We start from the raw sequence: 20,775 nt of genomic DNA, 5'->3' as shown, positions 1-20,775 counted from the left end.
TTTATACAACAAGTTGAAAAATGAAGATTTTTTCAGCACGAGTCGTACATTTATCCAACGAGGCTCGCCGAGTTGGATAAATATGACGAGTACTGAAAAAATCGAGTTTTGCAACGAGTTGAATACAACAATTTTTGCAATGCCATTTCAATCGGATTGTTTCTAGGATCACAAACATATCACAAGAAAACCCACGTGGTCATCCATACACAGTAGGTACAGGCACCGTACTTTTCAATCAGGTAGGCTGTGATATACATACAGTAGGAGTCTGTCACAAAAATTTCACATTCCAATCATTAACAACATATTCTACATTGAAGGACAGAGCAGGTAAAATTCCACGAGAATTTTCAATTATTTCAAATCAAGCAACTATTCGTGCAAACTGCCTACGCAAACTGTAGCGTGAAACATTGGGTTAACTTGTAAGTAGGAAAGCTGACTTTACTACAGGCTCATCTACGCCCGCTGAACGTTCCGGTTTAAAATAACAATCCCATGAGTTGGATCCGGACCTCCCAACGGTGTAGAATTAGTAGTTGATTGGCAAGTTATTGAGATTATCTAGTGTCTATTAGATGGATACCGTTTGAAGAGACTCAGACATTTGAAACAGTACTGAAAAGTGCTACTTTTCAGCACCAAAATGAGTGCTGATAAGTAGCACTTTTCAGTACTGATTTTTTTGACAGGAAAAGTAGGCCATTATACCGTTTATCCTGTAGATGAAAAGTAGGATGATATACAACGGAATTGCAAAAAATAATTTTATTTTACACAAAAAAATAAAAAAAATTTGTTTTTTAAAAATTGAACATATTTGTGGTTTGTAGGAAAAAATTGACTCGATTTCGAGAATAAAACTAGAGCATACCAAAGGTTAAGCATAACCGCGATTAAGAAATATTCCGGTAGAATAATTCCCTTGTATTTTACTGATCTATTGTCGAAAAAAGGTTGAGCACAACTAAAAGAATTTCGACCACTGAAATGGTTTGACAAACAGTTAAGCTTTCAGTCCTCTCGATGTAATATCAAGTTTTGACATAGCTTCTTTCGCATTCATTTAAATCTCGCCCTAATGCTCATAAACTCGCATAACCACTGGCACCAAAAAGTGCATCGAATTAAAAAAGCTCACTGCACCGCACTCTACACATCTACCCACAAACACATGGTCATCCGCTTCACCTCTGCCGTAGACTGTAGATGAGCGTTCGCGCATGAATTGCATGAGTACAAACTATACTAGCTTTAGGTGTATATGCATGATACTTAGTAAAAATCACCATCCAGAACCGGAAATTATGCTGCCACGACAGGAACAAAAATGAACCTCGCAAACATCCTTTCTCTCACGTTATTTTTTTTAGACGTCATTCTTGCTGGAGGCAAAAATTAAATTGTGCAGCTCACCTTTTTTTCTATGCTTTCTGTACCGAAAATAAGGGGTTTCTCGAAAAACTTTTGCCCGCTGATGAGAATGCTTCGCTGCCTCCTAGAGTGACAATGGACCGTTTTCATTGGAATAAAATCCCGTATTTTATTTGAAGCTTTAGTATTGTACTTTCTAAAATTATGTCCTCAGTGCTTCTTACGATAGAAGTGGCTTTCTAATCAAGATAAGTTAATTTCCATAGTTTTGTTCTCATTGCCTCAAGCAGCTATTCGCTGTTTCGGATGCCTACAAGAAGGAGTCTCTGCTTTGTGTATTTTCGTAGTAGATACGATATTAGCGATCAAAAGTGAGGTTAGGTCGCAATAGTTTTTCAAATTAAAATTAAAATTTACGTTTTTTGATATTTTTCTTCCAAAGTTATCAATACAAATTTTGATTTAGGTGCACTAATCTCTATTCTAGAAGAGCACCATCTACACATTTTAGCTCTGCGCTAGATCACCAATTGAGTCAACTCAATTAAAGAAAATATCCTATAAAGGGATTTGCCAATGACTCTGTAGCTTCGAAAGTTGGTATGACATTAACACCTTATTGAATCTGATACAATGTGGTCTACATGTAGTTCAGGGTTGGATTTATTATTTCCACTATTGGAAACAATAAATCAAACCCTCATATGGACAAAATTGTCCTTGCTATAAGCAATTTCATGATTAGGCAGTATATGAAACAGTACCAAATGTTTAACTGATTGCTCTCTTCTTGAAGATGGAGCTGATGCTAGTGTTTGTTCTCGTTAGCTAGAGATGCTTCAGTTTTACTCATTTGGTAAACACTGCACCTGTACTGTGATTGTCCAGTTTTTGTGTAACTGCGACTCTTGATAAACCATTTTCACGTGAAACTGACTTCAGAAACTTGAATTTTCAAAAAATGTTATTGTTTTTTTTTATGTGGTAAAGATCTATAGACTCTCTATACGCACATGTGCTTGAAAGTAACTTTTTAGAGTGCTTCTTGAATCTATCATGATATGAGGCTACAATCCTTTTCCAAAGGAATATCTTTCCATCTTTCTTATCCCTTACGTATCGCATATGAGGAAATGATAAAGCAGGCTTAATTTCTACCGATGAGGCAAATAACAAAACAGACAAGGAACTTGCCCCTGCAGCCGGCATTCTGAGAATGTCTATCAAGGATCGTGTTGGTTAAACAATAGATAATCTAACAAAAAAAATCGGGAAATTCTTCGATAAATTCATGCAGGACTGTCCCAAAGGGTATTTTTCCTATATATCTCAGAATTTTCTCTATTTTAATTCAGGTTGTTCCACGAATTCATTCCGGAAATTCCACTACACTTCAAATGGTAGCAGTCCAGGTTTTTTACTTAATGATGCCCTGTGATTTCTTCAATCATAAGTTTTATCAAAAAACATTAACAAATAACTCCAGCAGTCTTTTAGGAATTATTTCAGTTATCTCAAGAATATCCATTGAAATTAATCTATAATGATTTATTTCTGCTATCTCTACATGAAGTTTTTAAGAAATCAACGATACGTCCTTCATTTTTCCATTCTGGATTCATCCAGGTTTTACTCCAGCTATTACTGCAGGAAATTCTTCCAGTTTTTTTTTTTAATTTCTTTATTAGTATCATTCCAAACATTACATTCATTTCTTATATCTAGGTGTTCTGTGTTATTAGACAACACTATCATCCTAATTTGGTAAAACAAATTTAAGATTTTATTAACATTTTGTTCACAACATATAACATTTCATTTGCCGTAGCAGCTCAGATTTTTTACAGGTGAGTTGATTTCACCTGCTTATAAGAGAAAAAAAAACGCTTTAAATATACTTCACCTAACTTAACCTAAACATATAACGCATTAATCGTGGCAATAGAAGATTGTAACGATTTTTGCCTGAAATTATTTATTATTTTATTTGACATTTGTTCCAATGTTTCAACATTGGATATTCTATGTAACTCATTGGTACTATACCAGGGAGGAAGCCTCAGAATCATTTTCAAAATTTTATTTTGAATTCTCTGCAGAGCTTTCTTCCTGGTATTACAACAGCTAGTCCATATTGGTACAGCATACAACATGGCTGGCCTGAAAATTTGTTTGAATATCAAAAGCTTGTTCTTAAGACAAAGTTTTGATTTTCTATTAATAAGGGGATAAAGACATTTTACATATTTATTACATTTGGCTTGAATGCCCTCAATGTGATTTTTGAAAGTTAAATTCTTATCAAGCATGAGCCCTAGATACTTAACTTAATCTGACCAATTTACTGGAATCCCTCTCATCGTGACAACATGTCTACTTGAAGGTTTCAAATAAAGAGCTTTTGATTTATGTGGGAATATTATTAGTTGAGTTTTGGAAGCATTAGGAGAAATCTTCCATTTTTGCAAGTATGAAGAAAAATTATCCAAACTTTTTTGCAATCGACTACAGATGACACGCAGGCTTCGACCTTTGGCGGAGAGGCCTGTGTCATCCGCAAACAAAGATTTTTGACATCCCTGAGGTAACTCAGGTAAGTCAGATGTGAAAATATTGTATAATATTGGTCCCAAAATGCTGCCTTGAGGAACACCAGCTCTTACAGGAAGTCTTTCAGATCTGGAGTTCTGATAATTAACCTGAAGTGTACGATTTGACAGATAACTTTGAATTATTCTAACAAAGTATGTTGGAAAATTAAAGTTTTTTAATTTTACGATCAAACCTTCATGCCAAACACTGTCGAATGCTTTTTCTATGTCTAGAAGAGCAAGACCAGTAGAATAGCCTTCAGATTTGTTGGAACGGATCAAATTTGTTACACGTAAAAGTTGATGAGTGGTCGAATGTCCATGGCGGAATCCGAACTGTTCATTGGCAAAAATTGAATTTTCGTTGATGTGGGCCATCATTCTGTTCAAAATAACCTTTTCAAAAAGTTTACTGATGGAGGAAAGCAAACTGATTGGACGATAGCTAGAAGCTTCTGCAGGATTTTTGTCTGGTTTTAAAATTGGGACAACCTTAGCATTTTTCCATTTGTCAGGAAAATATGCTAATTGAAAACATTTGTTAAATATATCAAGAAATGATAAGCTACTTTCTGGAAGTTTCTTGATGAGGATGTAGAAAATTCCATCATCGCCAGGAGCTTTCATATTTTTGAATTTTTTGATAATAGTTCTCACTTCTTCCAAATCAGTCTCCCAGGCATTTTCGAAAACGTTCTCTTGATTGAGAATGTTTTCGAACTCCTGAGTAACTTCATTTTCAATTGGACTAGTAAGTCCTAAATTAAAATTGTGCGCACTTTCAAACTGCATAGCAAGTTTTTGAGCTTTTTCGCAATTAGTTAGTAATAATTTGTTTTCCTCTTTCAATGCCGGTATAGGCTTCTGAGGTTTTAGATAGGTTTAGATAATTTCCAAAAGGGCTTAGAGCCAGGGTCCAATTGAGAAATTTTATTTTCAAAATTTTTGTTTCTTAAATCTGCAAAACGTTTCTTGATATCTTTCTGCAAACCCTGACATATAATTTTCATAGCAGGATTGCGAGTGCGTTGAAATTGCCTTCTCCTCACGTTTTTAAGACGGATCAAGAGTTTAAGATCATCGTCTATAATCACGGATTCAAATTTTACTTCACATTTTGGAATTGCAATGCTTCTGGCTTCAACAATGGAATTTGTTAAAGTTTCAAGAGCATTGTCAATATCAAGTTTAGTTTCTAAAGAAATGTTAACATCAAGATTGGAGTCAACATACGTTCCATATATATTCCAGTCGGCTCGTAAATAATTGAAAGTGGAGCTGATAGGATTTAGAATCGCTTCTTGGGATATTTGAAACGTAACAGGGACATGATCAGAATCAAAATCAGCATGAGTAACTAATGACTAGCGTCGGTTAAGACCAAGTCAATCGTAGATGGATTTCTAGAAGAGGAAAAACATGTAGGGCTATCAGGGTATTGAATTGAGAAATATCCTGAAGAGCACTCATCAAATAAAATTCTGCCGTTGGAATTACTCTGAGAATTATTCCATGACCGATGTTTGGCATTAAAGTCACCAATGACAAAAAAATTTGACTTATTGCGAGTCAATTTTCGCAAGTCAGTTTTGAGCAAATTAACTTGCTGTCTAGAGCATTGAAAAGGCAAATAGGCAGCTATGAAAGTATATTTACCAAACTGTGTTTCAACAGAAACACCAAAAGTTTCAAAAACTTTAGTTTCAAATGATGAAAACAGTTGGTGTTTTATACGCCTATGAATGATGATTGCAACTCCCCCACATGCTCCATCAAGTCGATCATTACGATAAACAAAAAAGTTAGGATCTCTTTTGAGTTTAGATCCAGGTTTTAAATACGTTTCGGTAATAACTGCTATATGCACGTTATTAACCGTAAGAAAATTAAACAGCTCGTCCTCTTTACCATTCAGAGAACGAGCATTCCAATTTAAAATATTTAAATTATTATTTGGATCCATTAGAAAAACGTAATCCAATAACAATATGATTTGTAAATTTTACACCTACTTGGACTGCTTCAGTCATAGTGGTGGCTTTGAACATTGCATCAATCATTAGATTCAATTGTTCAGTTAGAAAATTAAAATCAGAGGCAGACATGTCATGTGATTTCCCATTAGAATTTCCGGTAGACGAAGAAGCGGAGTTACCTGTGGCGGTAGGGTTTTTTCCATTTGATTTGAAACAAGTAGAATAGGTACCCATGGATCGAACAGGGGAGGAGTTCGAATTTCCTGCTACGACATCGGCAAAGGATTTACCGTGGGTAGATACATTCGAAATTGAAAGATTCGAACGGCTACCCGACGGATTAAAATTAGTTTGTGAATGAGCATGATTATGATTTTCCTGATGGGTATGATTCATGATCAAGCGATCGTTAACTGAAAAATGAGCATTGTTCAATACTCTACCAGGCAAATGCCGGAAACGACCGTTATCGTAAAGGATATTATCTTTCATCTGCCTGGCACGAGTCTCAATGACCCTTTTGCGTGAAGGGCATTCCCAAAAGTTAGCTTTATGAGGGCCCTTGCAATTGGCGCATTCAAACTTTCTGGTATCTTCTTTCACAGGACAGACGTCCTTAGCGTGAGAAGAACCTCCGCAAATCATGCATTTAGCATCCATGCGACAATTTTTTGTACCATGACCCCACTTTTGGCACCGACGGCACTGAGTGGGGTTCTGGTAATTTCCTCCAGGTTTCTGGAAATGTTCCCATGTCACACGGACATCGAACATAAGTTTGGCTTTTTCTAAAGCTTTAATATTATTTAGTTCTTTTTTGTTAAAGTGAACTAGACAAAATTCTTGAGAAAGCCCTTTCCGAACAATGCCAGATTGGGTTCTCTTTTTCATAATGATTACTTGGACTGGAGAAAATCCAAGTAAATCATTTATTCCATTTTTGATCACTTCAGGTGACTTATAGTCACTTGAGAGACCTTTCAAGACAACTTTGAACAAACGTTCAGTTTTGTCGTCATAAGTAAAAAAATTGTGCTTCTTCTCTTCAAGATGTCTGAGAAGAAGTTCACGATCTTTAAGAGTTTCCGGCAAAACGCGACAGTCTCCTTTCTTTGCGATTTGGAAGGAAACCTTGATTCCCCTAATGGAGTTCAAGATCTCCTGCCTAAATCCCCCAAATTCGGAACAACTGACCACGATAGGCGGCACTCTTTGCTTCCTCACTTGAATCAAAGAGTCTGGGCTAGAGGCTGCTTCGATTTGGTGTTCGGAAAATTTGTCTAGAGTATCGAACTGATTGCTCATTTCGATACAATTATTCATTTCACCCTTGGAAGAAAGTTCGCATTCCGGGGAAGCGTCCTTTCTTCCATTCTTGCCACGTGTAGTGACAGTTTTAAAACCCACTTTTTTGGAAGGAAGTAGTGAATTCAGAGATTCACCCTTCCTTTTGTTAGTTGTTGATACCATGTTTAGCTAATAAACGAAAGAAGACGTGACCTTCGAGAGGTTTTTTCCCAAGACGGTGTCCAAGAAGGATTATCACCGCTAGCTTTCGCCAACGGGTCCAACGAAAAATCGAAGGCACGGGTCCAAACAAGGATCGTAAAGGGATCAATAGTAGAAAAAGTAGTACTGAAAAGTACTGTTTTAGTATCACTGAAAAGTACCGTTTTTAATTTTAGCACTGAAAAGTACTGTTTTTGTAGCACTGAAAAGTACTGATTTATTGCTTTAGGTAGTTTTTAAGAAAACTTCCAAGAGCAGAGAGAATTCGTGTACGCACAGCACGAAGGTGCGATGCGCACTGATGAAATTCTTCCAGTAATACATGTAGCATTATCCTTAGTGATTTCACCAGTAGGCAAATGTCGGAGTATATTTTCTTCGTAAAATAGAATATTTTCTTGACAATGATTAAGGGAAGAAAATTTGTTTTCTTCGAAGAAATATTTCGCCGAATTCACCATCAGATTTAACTTTTATCAAGCATTCCAGCAGGTGCTATTTTACGCGCATTTAAAGGTGTTTCTTAAGGAATCCTTCCAAGTGTTTTGAAATTTTCTATGAAGTTCCAAACATATGTTTTCAATTATCTACATACTTTTTATTTCAAGATTTCCTTAGAGAGTGTTTGTCCTGAAATTCTTCTTGTGAATTTCGCTGGGGATTTTTCATAAATTTACAAAAAATAATATATTACAACATTTTATGCCATTTGCAGTGTTGTAAGCAATCACGGTTGTCAACACGTTTTCGCTGATATTCGGCAGTGCTTCCCTTAAACATTCACAGCACGAGCGATCAAACGAATGTCGGAAAGAAAAAATGTCAATTAAATGCCTTTGATCACGAAAGCTTCGATAGGAAGCGTTACAGTTTTGTTTGTTCCTGTTAGTTTTCGTAATAGACGCTGCTTTTACTGTATGTGTGCCAATTTCGACATGGCAAGCAAGATCAAGCTATTCATGTTGTTTATGATCCGACATGTCTGAATTCTATGCAAAACTTTGGATTTATGCTAATGTCATCGTGTCATACGACATTCAATTGACAGTTTTTTTGTGGTCCACGTTGTTCGTTCTACCGGTCATGCTGTGTGTGTAAGAGGTGACGGTAGCAGGCTATCGACATGATGGAGACACCATCTTCTATGGTGACAGAGGGCTCGATTGGTTTGTCAGATAGATCGGGCCCGGGACATCCTGTCTACTGCAAATCGCTGCAGTTGATATAGGGCATGTCCATTGCCTGGACGGTAGCGAATGAATGCAGAAACATTAAATGACTGCTGACCATGGCAACAAAACGAACGTCGCGAAAAGTGTCGAATGTTTACAGCACTGCTCATTTGCCTTCTGAAATTACACAAAAAAATACTACAAAGCTTTTTCAGTAGCCTGTACAAAATCTACTGCTACAATCATGAACTTTTCCCATGAATTATTCGTTTTTTTTTTCATGAAACTTCCAAGAGTGGAAATAACTATAAGATTACTTCAATGAATTGTTCCAGATATTTTTCTTCAATATATCATTTTCAATCTTCATTTTATTATAGCGTTGGTATGTTGTATTTTGACCACTCACTATATCACAGTGAGCAGTTAGTAGTGAGACGAATCTGAAAATTGATTGCGAGAAATTAAAACAATACGACGAATAGAGGAAACGGCAAGTAATAATTTCATTGCCTTATTTCCAATAAACGATCAAAATTTACCAAACTTTATTGTACAATGCGAAAGTCGTTTTGAGAAAAAATTGTTTGGCATCGGTTTGTATCAGCAGCATTCACTGCAAAACTGGGAAAATTTTATGATTATTTCTCACTGATCAATAATTCTTAATACGATGGATACTAGCACATCACCCTACCTTCTACAAAAAATTATCGAAAATATCTCTAAATACCCACAATAATATTATAAAAAGGAGGTAAGGAATCTTCTCCTCATACTTTTCTTGAATTCTACAAGAAGTCACTGCACGGTCGACTGTGATTTCTTTAAAAAAAATTCTCAAGAATCATCGAGGATTTTTTTTCTGATAAGTAATCCTTAATTACTTTTTTACGAATTCTGCCTGATTTCCCGTAGCGATTTCTTCAAAATCATTCGACATGAAATATCTGCCAATTCCAGATATTTATCTGTCAGGAAATAAGAAATCCGTGTAGGATATCACAAGATTTCCCTTGGAGTTTGCAGTAGGAATCCTTTGGAGGGTTTCTCAAGAAACTCCTCTAAAATTTCAACTTTAATTTCTGTATTAATCCTCAACTTTAATTTCTGTAGGGATTATTGGATTACAATTTAATCCAACGATGCATTTTCCAAATATCACTTGAAAATTTGTACATCGTTTCCTACAAGGATTTCTCCTAAAAATTTGCTTAGAAATTCTCCCAATTTTCTACAGAATTTCATCCATCAATGCTTTTGATCAAGAATTACTCGGAAATTTCTACAATAGTTTCTACAAAAAAATCTTTTATAATTGTTCTAAGAATTTCTCCAATCCTTTAGACCTTTCTTCATAAATTCGCTAAAGTATATTTTAACAATATTAAGAAGAAGTTCTCAGAAATTCTGAAAGAATTCCTGGAAGAATTCTTGGAGGTATTCTTCGTGGTATCTATAGTTTTTGTATTAATCGTTCGATAAATTTTGGCTGTAATTGTAGGATGAATTTATTTTTCCGGAATTTCTAGAGAAGTTTCAGAATAAATGAGTTCTTTTATAGATAAAAACTAGAATACTAAAAAAAGTTTCTGGCGAACACCACAAAGAAAATATATCAGCTACGGTGCTCCCCAGACCGTTATTTTCAGAAAAAAAGTCCATTAAATATGTGGTCAACAGCCGTTTTCTATGGTTAAGCTGCATGTCTAGACAAAATTACAAAACATATATAGGCCCTCTCTTGAAGTTACACCGTTTGAAGGTTCGAACTCAGAGGTAAACATTGATTTTTAACGGTTTTCTGTTTACGGCAATTAACCAAAAAAATTACAATCGAAACTAGGTTTCAAGTTAATTTGTTTAGATATTTGTAACCGTTGGGCGAGTTTTGAATCAAAAGATTGATTTAGAATTTCGTCACTGTATAGTTTCACCCTTTTTGAAGCTTGAAATTCGTAAACACTAATTTTAAATAGATGAAAGAGGCATTCTAACCGTATAAAATAAACCTGTTAAAACGTTCACATATTGTTAACTATAAACTGCAAACTGCATTTTGCTGTTTTTCACAATATAAGAAGACATTACGAGGCCAATTTTGAATTATTATTATTATTATTATTATTCAAGACTTATATAGCATAACAATATAAATAACTTAGTGAACTTGAGCTCTCACATTTAACATTTTTCAACTTCACTTTGCCTCAATGATTGCTTTAGAACCTTTAGCTTGCATTTGTGTGCAGCTATCCAGCTTTCTTTGCTGAATCGATCTCTTTGATCGAGTCAAATTGAACAGTATTATCAAAATCAATATAATTTCACTGTTATATGTGTGAACGAAAATTTAATGAAAGAACGGTAGCATCAATTGGAAAATCCTTACGAAAAGTATGGATGCGAAAGTTGAAAATCTTACTTACGCCGTTTTGTAAATCCTGAAAATAAACGTTCTAAAAATTAAAAATCGAACTGGTTTAGACCGGAACGTGTAGAATTTCGTCTACGAAACACGTAAGATTGACAAAGTAAGTTTGTTTGCTTTTCAGCTACAGATAATGATAAACTACGATTCCGCCACAGTGGCGGCCATGAGCACATAGTGCCTTTCAAATAAACATAAGAAATAAAAAAAACGCCTTTTTCATCTACTTTCCTACGATTCGGTGTATATTTCACCTTCTTCTGGGATTTCTATAATTATGTGCTGTAAAATAAATTTGTTGTAATTGTGTTCAATATTCATAAGTTTATTTAATATTTAATTTATTTAATATTTAATTTGTTTACCGGCATATCGGTCTGTCACCGTTCGATAGAACCTACTTGATCGCCAATCAGTATAAGGGCACTTGAAAGCTCCTTCCTTTTGGCTGTCTGGTAGTGTCATTCGAGCAACACGCCAAGCCGTTCCCATAGGGGACGTTAGCCACAAGGAAATTCTTTTTTGCAATTTCTCATCGTAAAAGGCTGTTTCTCATCACGCCAATCTGTTATGAAACGGCCTACTTTCCTGCACTGAAGTATGCAGTGCGGGAATAGTCATTACCTAACTGAAACCAGTGCTGTAATGATTCATTACGCAACGCTTTCTCATTACGAAACTGTCTTGAGTTGCGTAATGAATCAAAAAATGTTAGTGTATGCATTCCTATATAATTGCTGATACCCTCAAGTGGTTTTCTACGAAATTGCAAAAAATGTTGTACGTAACTCGTTGCAGAACTCGATTTTTACAGCACTCGTCGCAATTATCCTACTCGGCAAGCCTCGTAGGATAAATTTACGACTCGTGCTGTAAAAATCATCATTCTGCAACTTGTTCCGTAAACTACTATTCAAGTAATACTGTTTCATATGGTATGTCCACTTCAACATCCCTTACGGTACCTATCTATCTAGTTTTCATTGCTTTCTTCTCCTTGCTCCCTACTACTTTGAGCAAAAACCTACCGATATGCCGGTAAACAAATTAAATATAATTATCACGGTCGATACCTTTGTATGTATGTTAATTAATGCAACTTTTACACTTACTACATGCGTTTCGTTTTTGTCTTGGTTTTATCGCCCGTACATTACTACACTACACGCGCAAACCGAGAAAAGCTTTTATAGACAGCGTAGGTGCGAGCGAAAGTTGTTCGTCGCAGGCCTCTATACACTCTTCGAAAAAAAAACTTGTAAAAGTAAGTCCTGTTGGATGCACATAAAAGAACCAACAATACCAACAAAAAGTTTTATTGTAGCAGTGAAGACAAACAAAAACGAAACGCATGTAGAGAAATTCTATAGAAACTTTTCTATAGAAAACGACTGGTGAGCACAGATTTGATGGAGATTTTTTCTAGTAATAACGATCTGGGGAGCACCATGTTTGCAACAGATTTTCCCGAAAATATATAAATCTATCCGGAAAAAATGTATATAATGTCCACAATGGGATCATGCCAAGACAACCAGAAGTCGTACAAGCATTCACGTAAAAAGTTGTTTACTTGTACAAATTACATCACACCGTGTGTATGAAATAGTTTGATTACTGAGTTTCCTCGCATAAAATGCTGGTCTTTAATTTCATTAGTGCAAAGTCGAATCAATCAGTAGCAGCTATGGAAATAAGTCGCATAAGATTACAGAATACAAAGCAATAAAATCGGTACACTCGCTTAGTATAACAATTTTTATCATATAAATTATGCACATATATTTTTGTACGTATAAGTCCTTTTGACGACATCTTATACGGAAACTTTGCACATACAAGCATCGCGTAATGCAAAAGGTGATTTCGTTAAACGTACATTCTGGTTGTCTGGGAGGTGAAGTAGGAGTTCTTGCAAGAATCCTCCAAAAATATTAAAAAAAAATCATTGAAGTTTACGAGGAAAAGCGTTTTAAGCAAAAGTGTAGGAATACCAAACAATAACATATTACACCAAGAACCCCGATAGGATTTCTCTAAATACACCTTGAAAGATTTCATTAGAAATAGCATGTGAGAAATAATTTGGCATGGATCTCAATTACATTCCGTTGCGATCTCGAAAGGAACAGCTCGATCGAGCCAGAAATCTAGAATAGTTGTTACAAAAAAACCGAAGTAATCTTTCCATGAAATCAAACAAATATTCTACAAGGTTATGCTTATAATTACAGTTGAAACCTTCATCTATAATTCAAAAGGTTATTCATGATACGACCTTCGAGATATCAGGCACTCCCTAAAAAAAAGTCTAGTTTCACCCATTCAGTAGTATATTTTAGCCCCAAGTAGCTGCTCTTCCTTAGAAATCCACAATTAGCAAAGCATTATTCAATGAAGCAAGTCGAATTCTAGATTGACATGCTAACGTTTTTATTGCCCTCTTACGTACTTAATCGCAATAAATCGTTAATCCATTTCCTTTCCCAGTGCCAAAACATTCCCGTCAACAAATTTCTTAACCGTTTCTATCTGCGAATCTGGTGAAAACTTCCACTCGACTTTTTTTGTCCAATATAGATGTTAAGATTTTGTTTCTTTCAGACATTCCCAGACACTGATAACTATTGAAGACGTCGGATTAGCTTTGCATGGATCTTACATCGCAAAAAGTTAGAACCGTAGATAACAATCGAAGCGAGGGACCAAACAAGCAGAACCAAAGAAACACCATCTAACTTTCACCATTAATCATAGTCATATCTTGCGTCTGTTAACGCAACGACGATTTCATTATTTCATCAATTTTCATCCCATCATCTGACATCGGGATGGTCAGACTTATCACCTTTTTCTATGCTCTTTTTCGACTGTGTGCATCCGATTTTATAAAGCTACAGTAATTTTTGTCGCTTATCGCATTTAGATTAGGATAGCCTCTTTTTAGTGTCTATGTTGCATGAACTAAAAAAATCCTCTAAACCAAAAATAAATCCTTTTCTATGACGTGATCTTTTGAATCCTGGTAACATCGAAATGAAATTAGTAATTTATTTGGCAGATTCGATAGTTTGGTTGAGATCCTAGCTTAATCTTTTTCTAAAAGGAGAAAAGTTATGATGATTTAAATATTTTTGTGTTAAAAAAATGATGCTGCTGGTAGAAGGGTTAAAAGGTATAAATGAGTTCTATTCAAACTCAAGACCGAACTATCGACTGTGCCAAAAGAAATTCTCAACAATTTGCCCAATAATGCTCCATGGCATCAATAATAACCAGCATCCGCCATGTACGATTCTTTCTTCCCTCCCGCCCTCTAGCTGCGTCCATGAGTACATGGACGTGTACGCCGAAGTGCAGTCATCCGACCCGGCCGAACTGATCAACTCGCCCTTCGGTGGACGCTACTGTGGACCTATACCGCCACGTCGTCGTATTTCATTATATCGTGCTATTGCATTGTCATTTTATACGGATAAAAACTCGACAACACCTGATATATTCGAGGGTCGATATGCCTTTATTAATGAATGTAAGTCAAGGCGACCGAGAGCGTCCTTCGGCGAACTTGACTAACTTTTTCCTCCCATCTTCTGCTTTCAGCTGAATATGAGATTGGTCAGCCAGTAATTGGGTCGCCATGTTCCTATGTAATTAATTTTGCTCAGAAACGTACGGGTGCTATTATATCACCAACTTATCCAGGTGCCTATCCAAAAGATATGTCGTGCACATATCAGTTTATTGGAAAACCGAACCAGCGAGTGCGAATCGAGTTCCGTGACTTCGACCTGTTCTTCGGTGGACCGCAGTGAGTATATCGGCGGAAGTTGTATCCTTTTTTACTTTTTTCTTTTAATTTGATGCTACTGGTGTAAATTAATGTAGAAGAATTTGGGACAGTTTACATATTGCTATTACAATTCGATACAGCTAGACATAATTAGTTCGATATTGCTAGAAATATTTTCAGCATTTAGCTTTAATCCCTTTCAAAAAACCCATATGTTCAAAACACTTATTAAAAAAGTTCAACCTTCCTTCAATGCAAGTACCAGACTACCAAGGTTTCCAATTTTTGTTAAAATTTATTCAAATAACCTAAAAACTTGATGAAGATAAAAACCGAAATAATATTTTTTTTTTTTAAATTTAAGTAAATAGGTGTAGCGTTGTTTCGCCCTGTGAACTAATATGATGCTATTATAACGCTGACGTGCCCTATATTACTTATAAGCCCACAAATGCAAATTAGCGAACTAGTGGTTACTTAGGTACCATAAAACTTATTTATTTATTTATTTATTTCGTCAACCGACGTAGACTAGTACATTTTACATATACATATTTTTGTTTCATTTCTTAATACTAAAATTATGAAATTTATAAAAAATATTGAAAAAGAAAGTGTAGTGTAAGTAATGTTAATTTCATTTTGTTTTATTTTATGCGTTGCGATTTCTTATGGATTTGAAGTATGTTTTTAGATTTTGCCGAGACATGGTAAAGTCAATAGTTTCGCAATATTGATTGTAAATGGCCATCATTTGATTTAGAGGCCCGTTTTTGGCATAATTTGTTCGATGATGATTTGTCAAGAATAAGTTACGATTTCGTAGTTGCCTAGAAGGAGCGTAGAAATTTAATTTTGATAAGATTTCTGTCGAATCAATACGTTGCGAAACGATATCATTTACAAATGAAACTCTTGTGATTTCACGTCGCTCTTTCAAAGTTTGTATGTCAATAAGCATGCAGCGTGCTTTGTAGGGTGGAAGTGGAAATGATGTCCAACCTAATTTACGAAGAGCATATAGTAGAAATTGTTTTTGTACAGATTCTAATCTTTCCTCGTGTGTGATTGAGAAAGGAGACCATACAATGCTGCAGTATTCCATGATTGATCTTACATATGCAATATATAGAGTTTTAATTGTGTATGGGTCATGAAAGTTGTAGCAGAAGCGTTTTATGAACCCTAGCATGTTATTAGCCCTGTGAATTATTGTATTGTAGTGGTCTACGAAAGAAAGCTTAGAGTCTAAGATTACTCCTAAGTCCCTTACTCTTTCACATTTTTCTACATTTTGATTTCCTAATGAAATTGAAATTCGTGGTGTTGTTCTTTTTCTGCTAAATGATATTAGGTTGCATTTTTTTACATTCAGTTCTAATAGGCTTTTTTTGCACCATATGTAGAATTTTTCTATTTCATTGCGGAATACATTGATGTCTTCTTCATTTCTTATTTCCAGGTAGAGCTTCATGTCATCGGCATAAATTAACACTTTGAGTTTATTGAAAATGAAGGAAATGTCGTTTACATACATAATAAAAAGAAGAGGTCCCAAATGAGAGCCTTGAGGGACACCCGAAGTGACTTGAATTGGTTTTGATTTGTTTCCTTTGAATTTTATTATTTGTTGGCGGTCAGTTAAATACGATTCAAGCCATTTCAGCAGTCTTGGCTCGATTCCAATTTTTTTTAGTTTGAAAAGTAGCATTGGTATGTCAAGGCGATCAAATGCCTTGCTAAAGTCCGTATAAAGAGCTTCTACGTGGTTTCCATTATCCATTGCATTCAATGAATAGTCAACAAATTGAAGTAAATTTGTTGAGGTCGAGCGACCTTTAAAGAAGCCATGTTGTGTGTCAGTAATTCTATTTTTGATTTGAAGAAATAGTTTTTCGTTGACAATTGACTCGAAAAGTTTTGGAATACAAGAGATAATGGCTATACCACGATAATTACGTATGTCAGATTTTCGGCCAGATTTAAAGATAGGCACTAAAAAGGAGCTTTTCCATATTTTTGGGAAGATTCCGGATTCAAGGGATTTATTAAAAAGCCAAAACAATGGCGCTGTAAGTTCTTTTGTTAAATTTTCATAAATATTGGTGGAATCGTGTCAGGGCCGGGACCTTTTGAAGCGTCCAAATTCATTAAATCGTCTGAAATTTCCCGCACATTAATTTGATTCACACCAATATCTCTAAAAAATTCCGGGTAAAACGCAAAATAATTGCGATCGCGGTCTTCTTCCGAAAATGTAGTATAGATTTCTTGGAAAAAATTGCATATAGATTGCAATTTTTTTCTGAGTTGTCACCCACATTTTCATCAAGGTGCATAACGGATGGAAAATTGTCAGATTTTAGTTTTGTTTTTACGTAATTGAAGAAGTTCTTTGGACAGGACTTTATTTCAAGTTCAGTTTTTGAATTATATTCTTCAAAAGCACAAACAAAAACGCAAACTGAAAACGGATATCACGGAAATCTGTTATGACAAGTTATTGAAATTTCCTCCAAATGTGTCATAATAAAAACCAAGGTTACAGAGGTTGCAAAACAGAAGAAAACATTCCAACGTGTCACCGATGCCACGCCACGTGTTTCCATCCTCAAAGCTGAGATGAATCCCCTCCGAATGACTAATGAATGCTAGATGTGGAAAAGTTTCCCGATGAGAACAACAGCCAGCAGTGTGGAGTGGATAGAAAACAACTTTATTAGATCCGGGTTGGACAAGTAATTGGGTACCTAGTGAATGCTTTTGCATGTTTGCGTTGGGATTTTGATTGAAATGGGCAAAGTTATTCACATGTGGTGCTCCACCGATAGCTGGCTATCTGTCTGCCAAGACCCAAGAGGGGGTGCAGCTGTGGTTCAGAGCCATTGCTGTATAAGATTGGCATAAGGGGAAAACTTCTAACCGAGTCTTACAAGACTTCATAACAGTTTTGATTGCATTCGCCAAGCGGTGGCCTACATATTAATGCATGTAGAGGGTTTTCATAGTTGGCGTATTTTGATGCTGATGAATATTTCATCTTTACTGAAACGCAATCGCTCAAATAGAACTAGTTTCACGTATACCAGGATACCAGGTGATTTTAGTTCCTATGTATTCCACATCCAAATTTTATCTTTAAAATAAACTTCACTCTGAGATCCAAATTTATTTCAATTTATTATTGTCATTGTAAAAAAGTAAATCTCTCATCAATTATTCCTATCGAAGATTGTATCCATTTCAACATTATTGTTGAGTTCAAGATTCCTGTATGGAGCTGGTGAAGAAGATAGGGTTCAGAATATTCAAGTAAACCGTATAAAGGATGCATTCGATAGTTTCTGAAAAATATGGAAATTTTAGGAAATGATTGGCCGCCCGGTTTGCTACTCCAGTATCGCCAGATCAGCTGCACTTACACAAGGAACCAACCAGATGACTGCTTGGGACTAACAGGCATGCTCAGTGTGTAAGTGCTGGTGATCTTCTATTTTTAGGCAACAATGGTGCCTGCCATATCAAAATGCAGACCAATGAGGGGAAGGAATTTATGATACACTTATACTGGCCCACTGTAGTCCGTGGAGTCAGACTGCATCTACGCCAGTTCATACGAGAGTGTATGGGTTAGGGGTAATGTAATCTTATGGCAGGGCTGTTTGCTTTTGGTTAGCATACTGTGTAAGGAAAGGCATGCTAAAATGATAAAAGAATGAAAGCGTAGGGAAACGATTTCTAGTCCGTCTCTGGTTCTAGTGATTGCTGAAGAATACCGGGTGAGATCCCGTGTATATATCTATAGTATTGAGGACACCAAAAAATTCCAAAAAAGTAGTTTTTCATGAAAAAAAAAATCCATTCGGATGTGAGCTTGAGATTTTTTTTTTGAAAATTTGAGCATTTTCAGCCATTACGACCGTGCATTACCCCCTCCAGAATCATCCAGCCCCCCCAGAATTTTAGATGATAATTGAAAATAAAAATTAAAAAAAAAAAAACAATTTAACATGAAGCAAAATCTTCTGAATCAATGTACATGACTCTTGTTATGGACAATAATTTCTTCAGATATTAAGTTATTTTAGAGAAAATCTCGCTTGTTTTACGCAGCAACAGTGTGGCGGTTTTGTCTTCGGTGAATCACGCGACAACCGAAAGCTTAACCGTCCGGCTATCGAACTAGCTTCTCGCTAATAAGCGCAATTTTTTGCCATCTCCGTTGCAAAAAGTACGTTGATACAAAAAAAAATGTCAATATTCTGGATATTTGATTCCCATTTATTTTCTGAATAGTTCAAATATTGCTGTTAGGCATAAATCATCATATTTGCTGTTAGCATTCGGCTGTTAGCATAAATCAGCATATTCACTGCATTATGACACCTCATGTTTTTAAGGGTACCCTGCTCGATGAGATACCCTGATGATGATTTCCCTTATGAGAATTCACAAAAGAAATCCATACATTAACTTCAAATCGTAGGGAGCCGGATCCAATTCTTGGCGCTTTTGATTCCCTTCGGTAGTTATTCCAAAGTGTATCATGGAAGTGCCCAAGTAGCTCTGCTCCCTATAATGTCCGAAAAAAATAATTGATGAAATAGACAACTTTACGAAAATAATTTCTCAGACAATACATAGCGGGAATTTTTGTCAATAAATTAGACTAAACCTTCAAAGAATTTTGGAATGAGGAAGTTTTCCTCTATTGATTGATAGAAATAAAACCTGTAGGCGAATTCCGGCAAACAATTTCTTTGAAGAGAAGACATTTTTGTCCATTACTTACCAGCAAGAAAATTTTCTTTTGTTCGAAGAAAATACACGCTGCAATTCGCCTACTGATGTGAAAAAATGTTACAAAATCGATCATAGTGTTCTATTCCAGCAATAAATTCTCTCTTTGATTAAACTTTTAAAGTATTTTCGCATGAGTAAATTTATTGTATTGAATTATGATTTTTTAAGAAAACTTATTATTACATAAATTATTTGATTAATTTCCTAAAGATTTGTAGCAAAATTTTTCAAAAAATGTTTCGATATTATTTTATAGAATCTTAGTATATGGCAGTGCTTCGAAAAGCTCAAACAAGACGGTACGTTTTCGGGACGCCGGGAGTTGTGTTTCGTTTCGCGTGTCTGATGGGCAGTGCTTCGGAGAGCCCAAACAAGACGATTCGTTTTCGGGACGCCGGGAATTGTGTTTCGTTTGTCTGCTGGGCAGTGCTTCGAAAAGCCCAAACAAGACGGTACGTTTTCGGGACGCTGAGAAGTTCTACGGTTTGCGTTGTGTGAGTGCGAAAAGATATCCGTGTTAAATCAAGGATGGATTACCAACTGGTGAGCTCGTTTCATGCTTTTAATGACACATTTTCTCATGACAGCGTTAATTTTATGTAATATTCAAACAAACTTTGTATGGTTCGTCACTGCAAGTGTCGGCATTATGCCTGTTTTATAAAATTTCAATTAACATATATTTTCTCTCTTTAACATTACTAAAACATCTTTTGAATGGTTCGACATTTTGGATGTTGACGTATATTTTAAAACTCCTATCAAAATCTTTTCAGCTCGAGACAAAAATGTACAGCGTTATTCTTCTGTAATTTTCCAACAAACTATGTATGGTTCGTCATTACAAGTGTCGGCATCATTCCTGTTTCATATTATTTAAAATATATACATATTTTTTTCTCTTTTCGCTATTACGAAAAACATCTTTTGAATGGTTCGGCATTATGGATGCTGACGTATTTTTTTTTAAATCTTCTACCAAAAACTTCTCGAGACAAAATGCAAAATTAGCTTTAAGTCGTATTTTTCCTCCTTATCCATGGATCGCATCACTGACCATTGGTGACTCCCAGATCTTTTCCTCCCTCACTAATGAATACCCTTCCCGTGGTGATTGTGGAGA

At 35.6% G+C, this 20,775-nt stretch overlaps 1 protein-coding gene across 15 annotated transcripts in view; it reads left to right on the top strand.

Moving 5' to 3' along the window:
• Positions 1 to 20,775, top strand: part of LOC5576365 (bone morphogenetic protein 1) — a 540,800-nt gene that overhangs the window by 492,083 nt on the left and 27,942 nt on the right. For all 15 annotated transcript variants that reach the window (XR_002498631.1, XR_002498632.1, XM_021837569.1 and 12 more), the window contains 2 exons: positions 14,377 to 14,588; positions 14,660 to 14,867. Coding sequence is in view for 13 of the 15 variants with exons in the window: in XM_021837569.1 (XP_021693261.1) it covers positions 14,377 to 14,588; positions 14,660 to 14,867 (420 nt within the window). In the remaining 2 variants the exon portion in view is untranslated. The remainder of the gene's footprint in view (positions 1 to 14,376; positions 14,589 to 14,659; positions 14,868 to 20,775) is intronic.

The sequence above is a fragment of the Aedes aegypti genome, chromosome 1 (assembly GCF_002204515.2).
Source record: "Aedes aegypti strain LVP_AGWG chromosome 1, AaegL5.0 Primary Assembly, whole genome shotgun sequence".
NCBI lineage: Eukaryota > Metazoa > Arthropoda > Insecta > Diptera > Culicidae > Aedes > Aedes aegypti.
The sequence above is the reverse complement of the archived record's forward strand: the minus strand, read 5'-3'. Positions and strand labels throughout refer to the sequence as shown.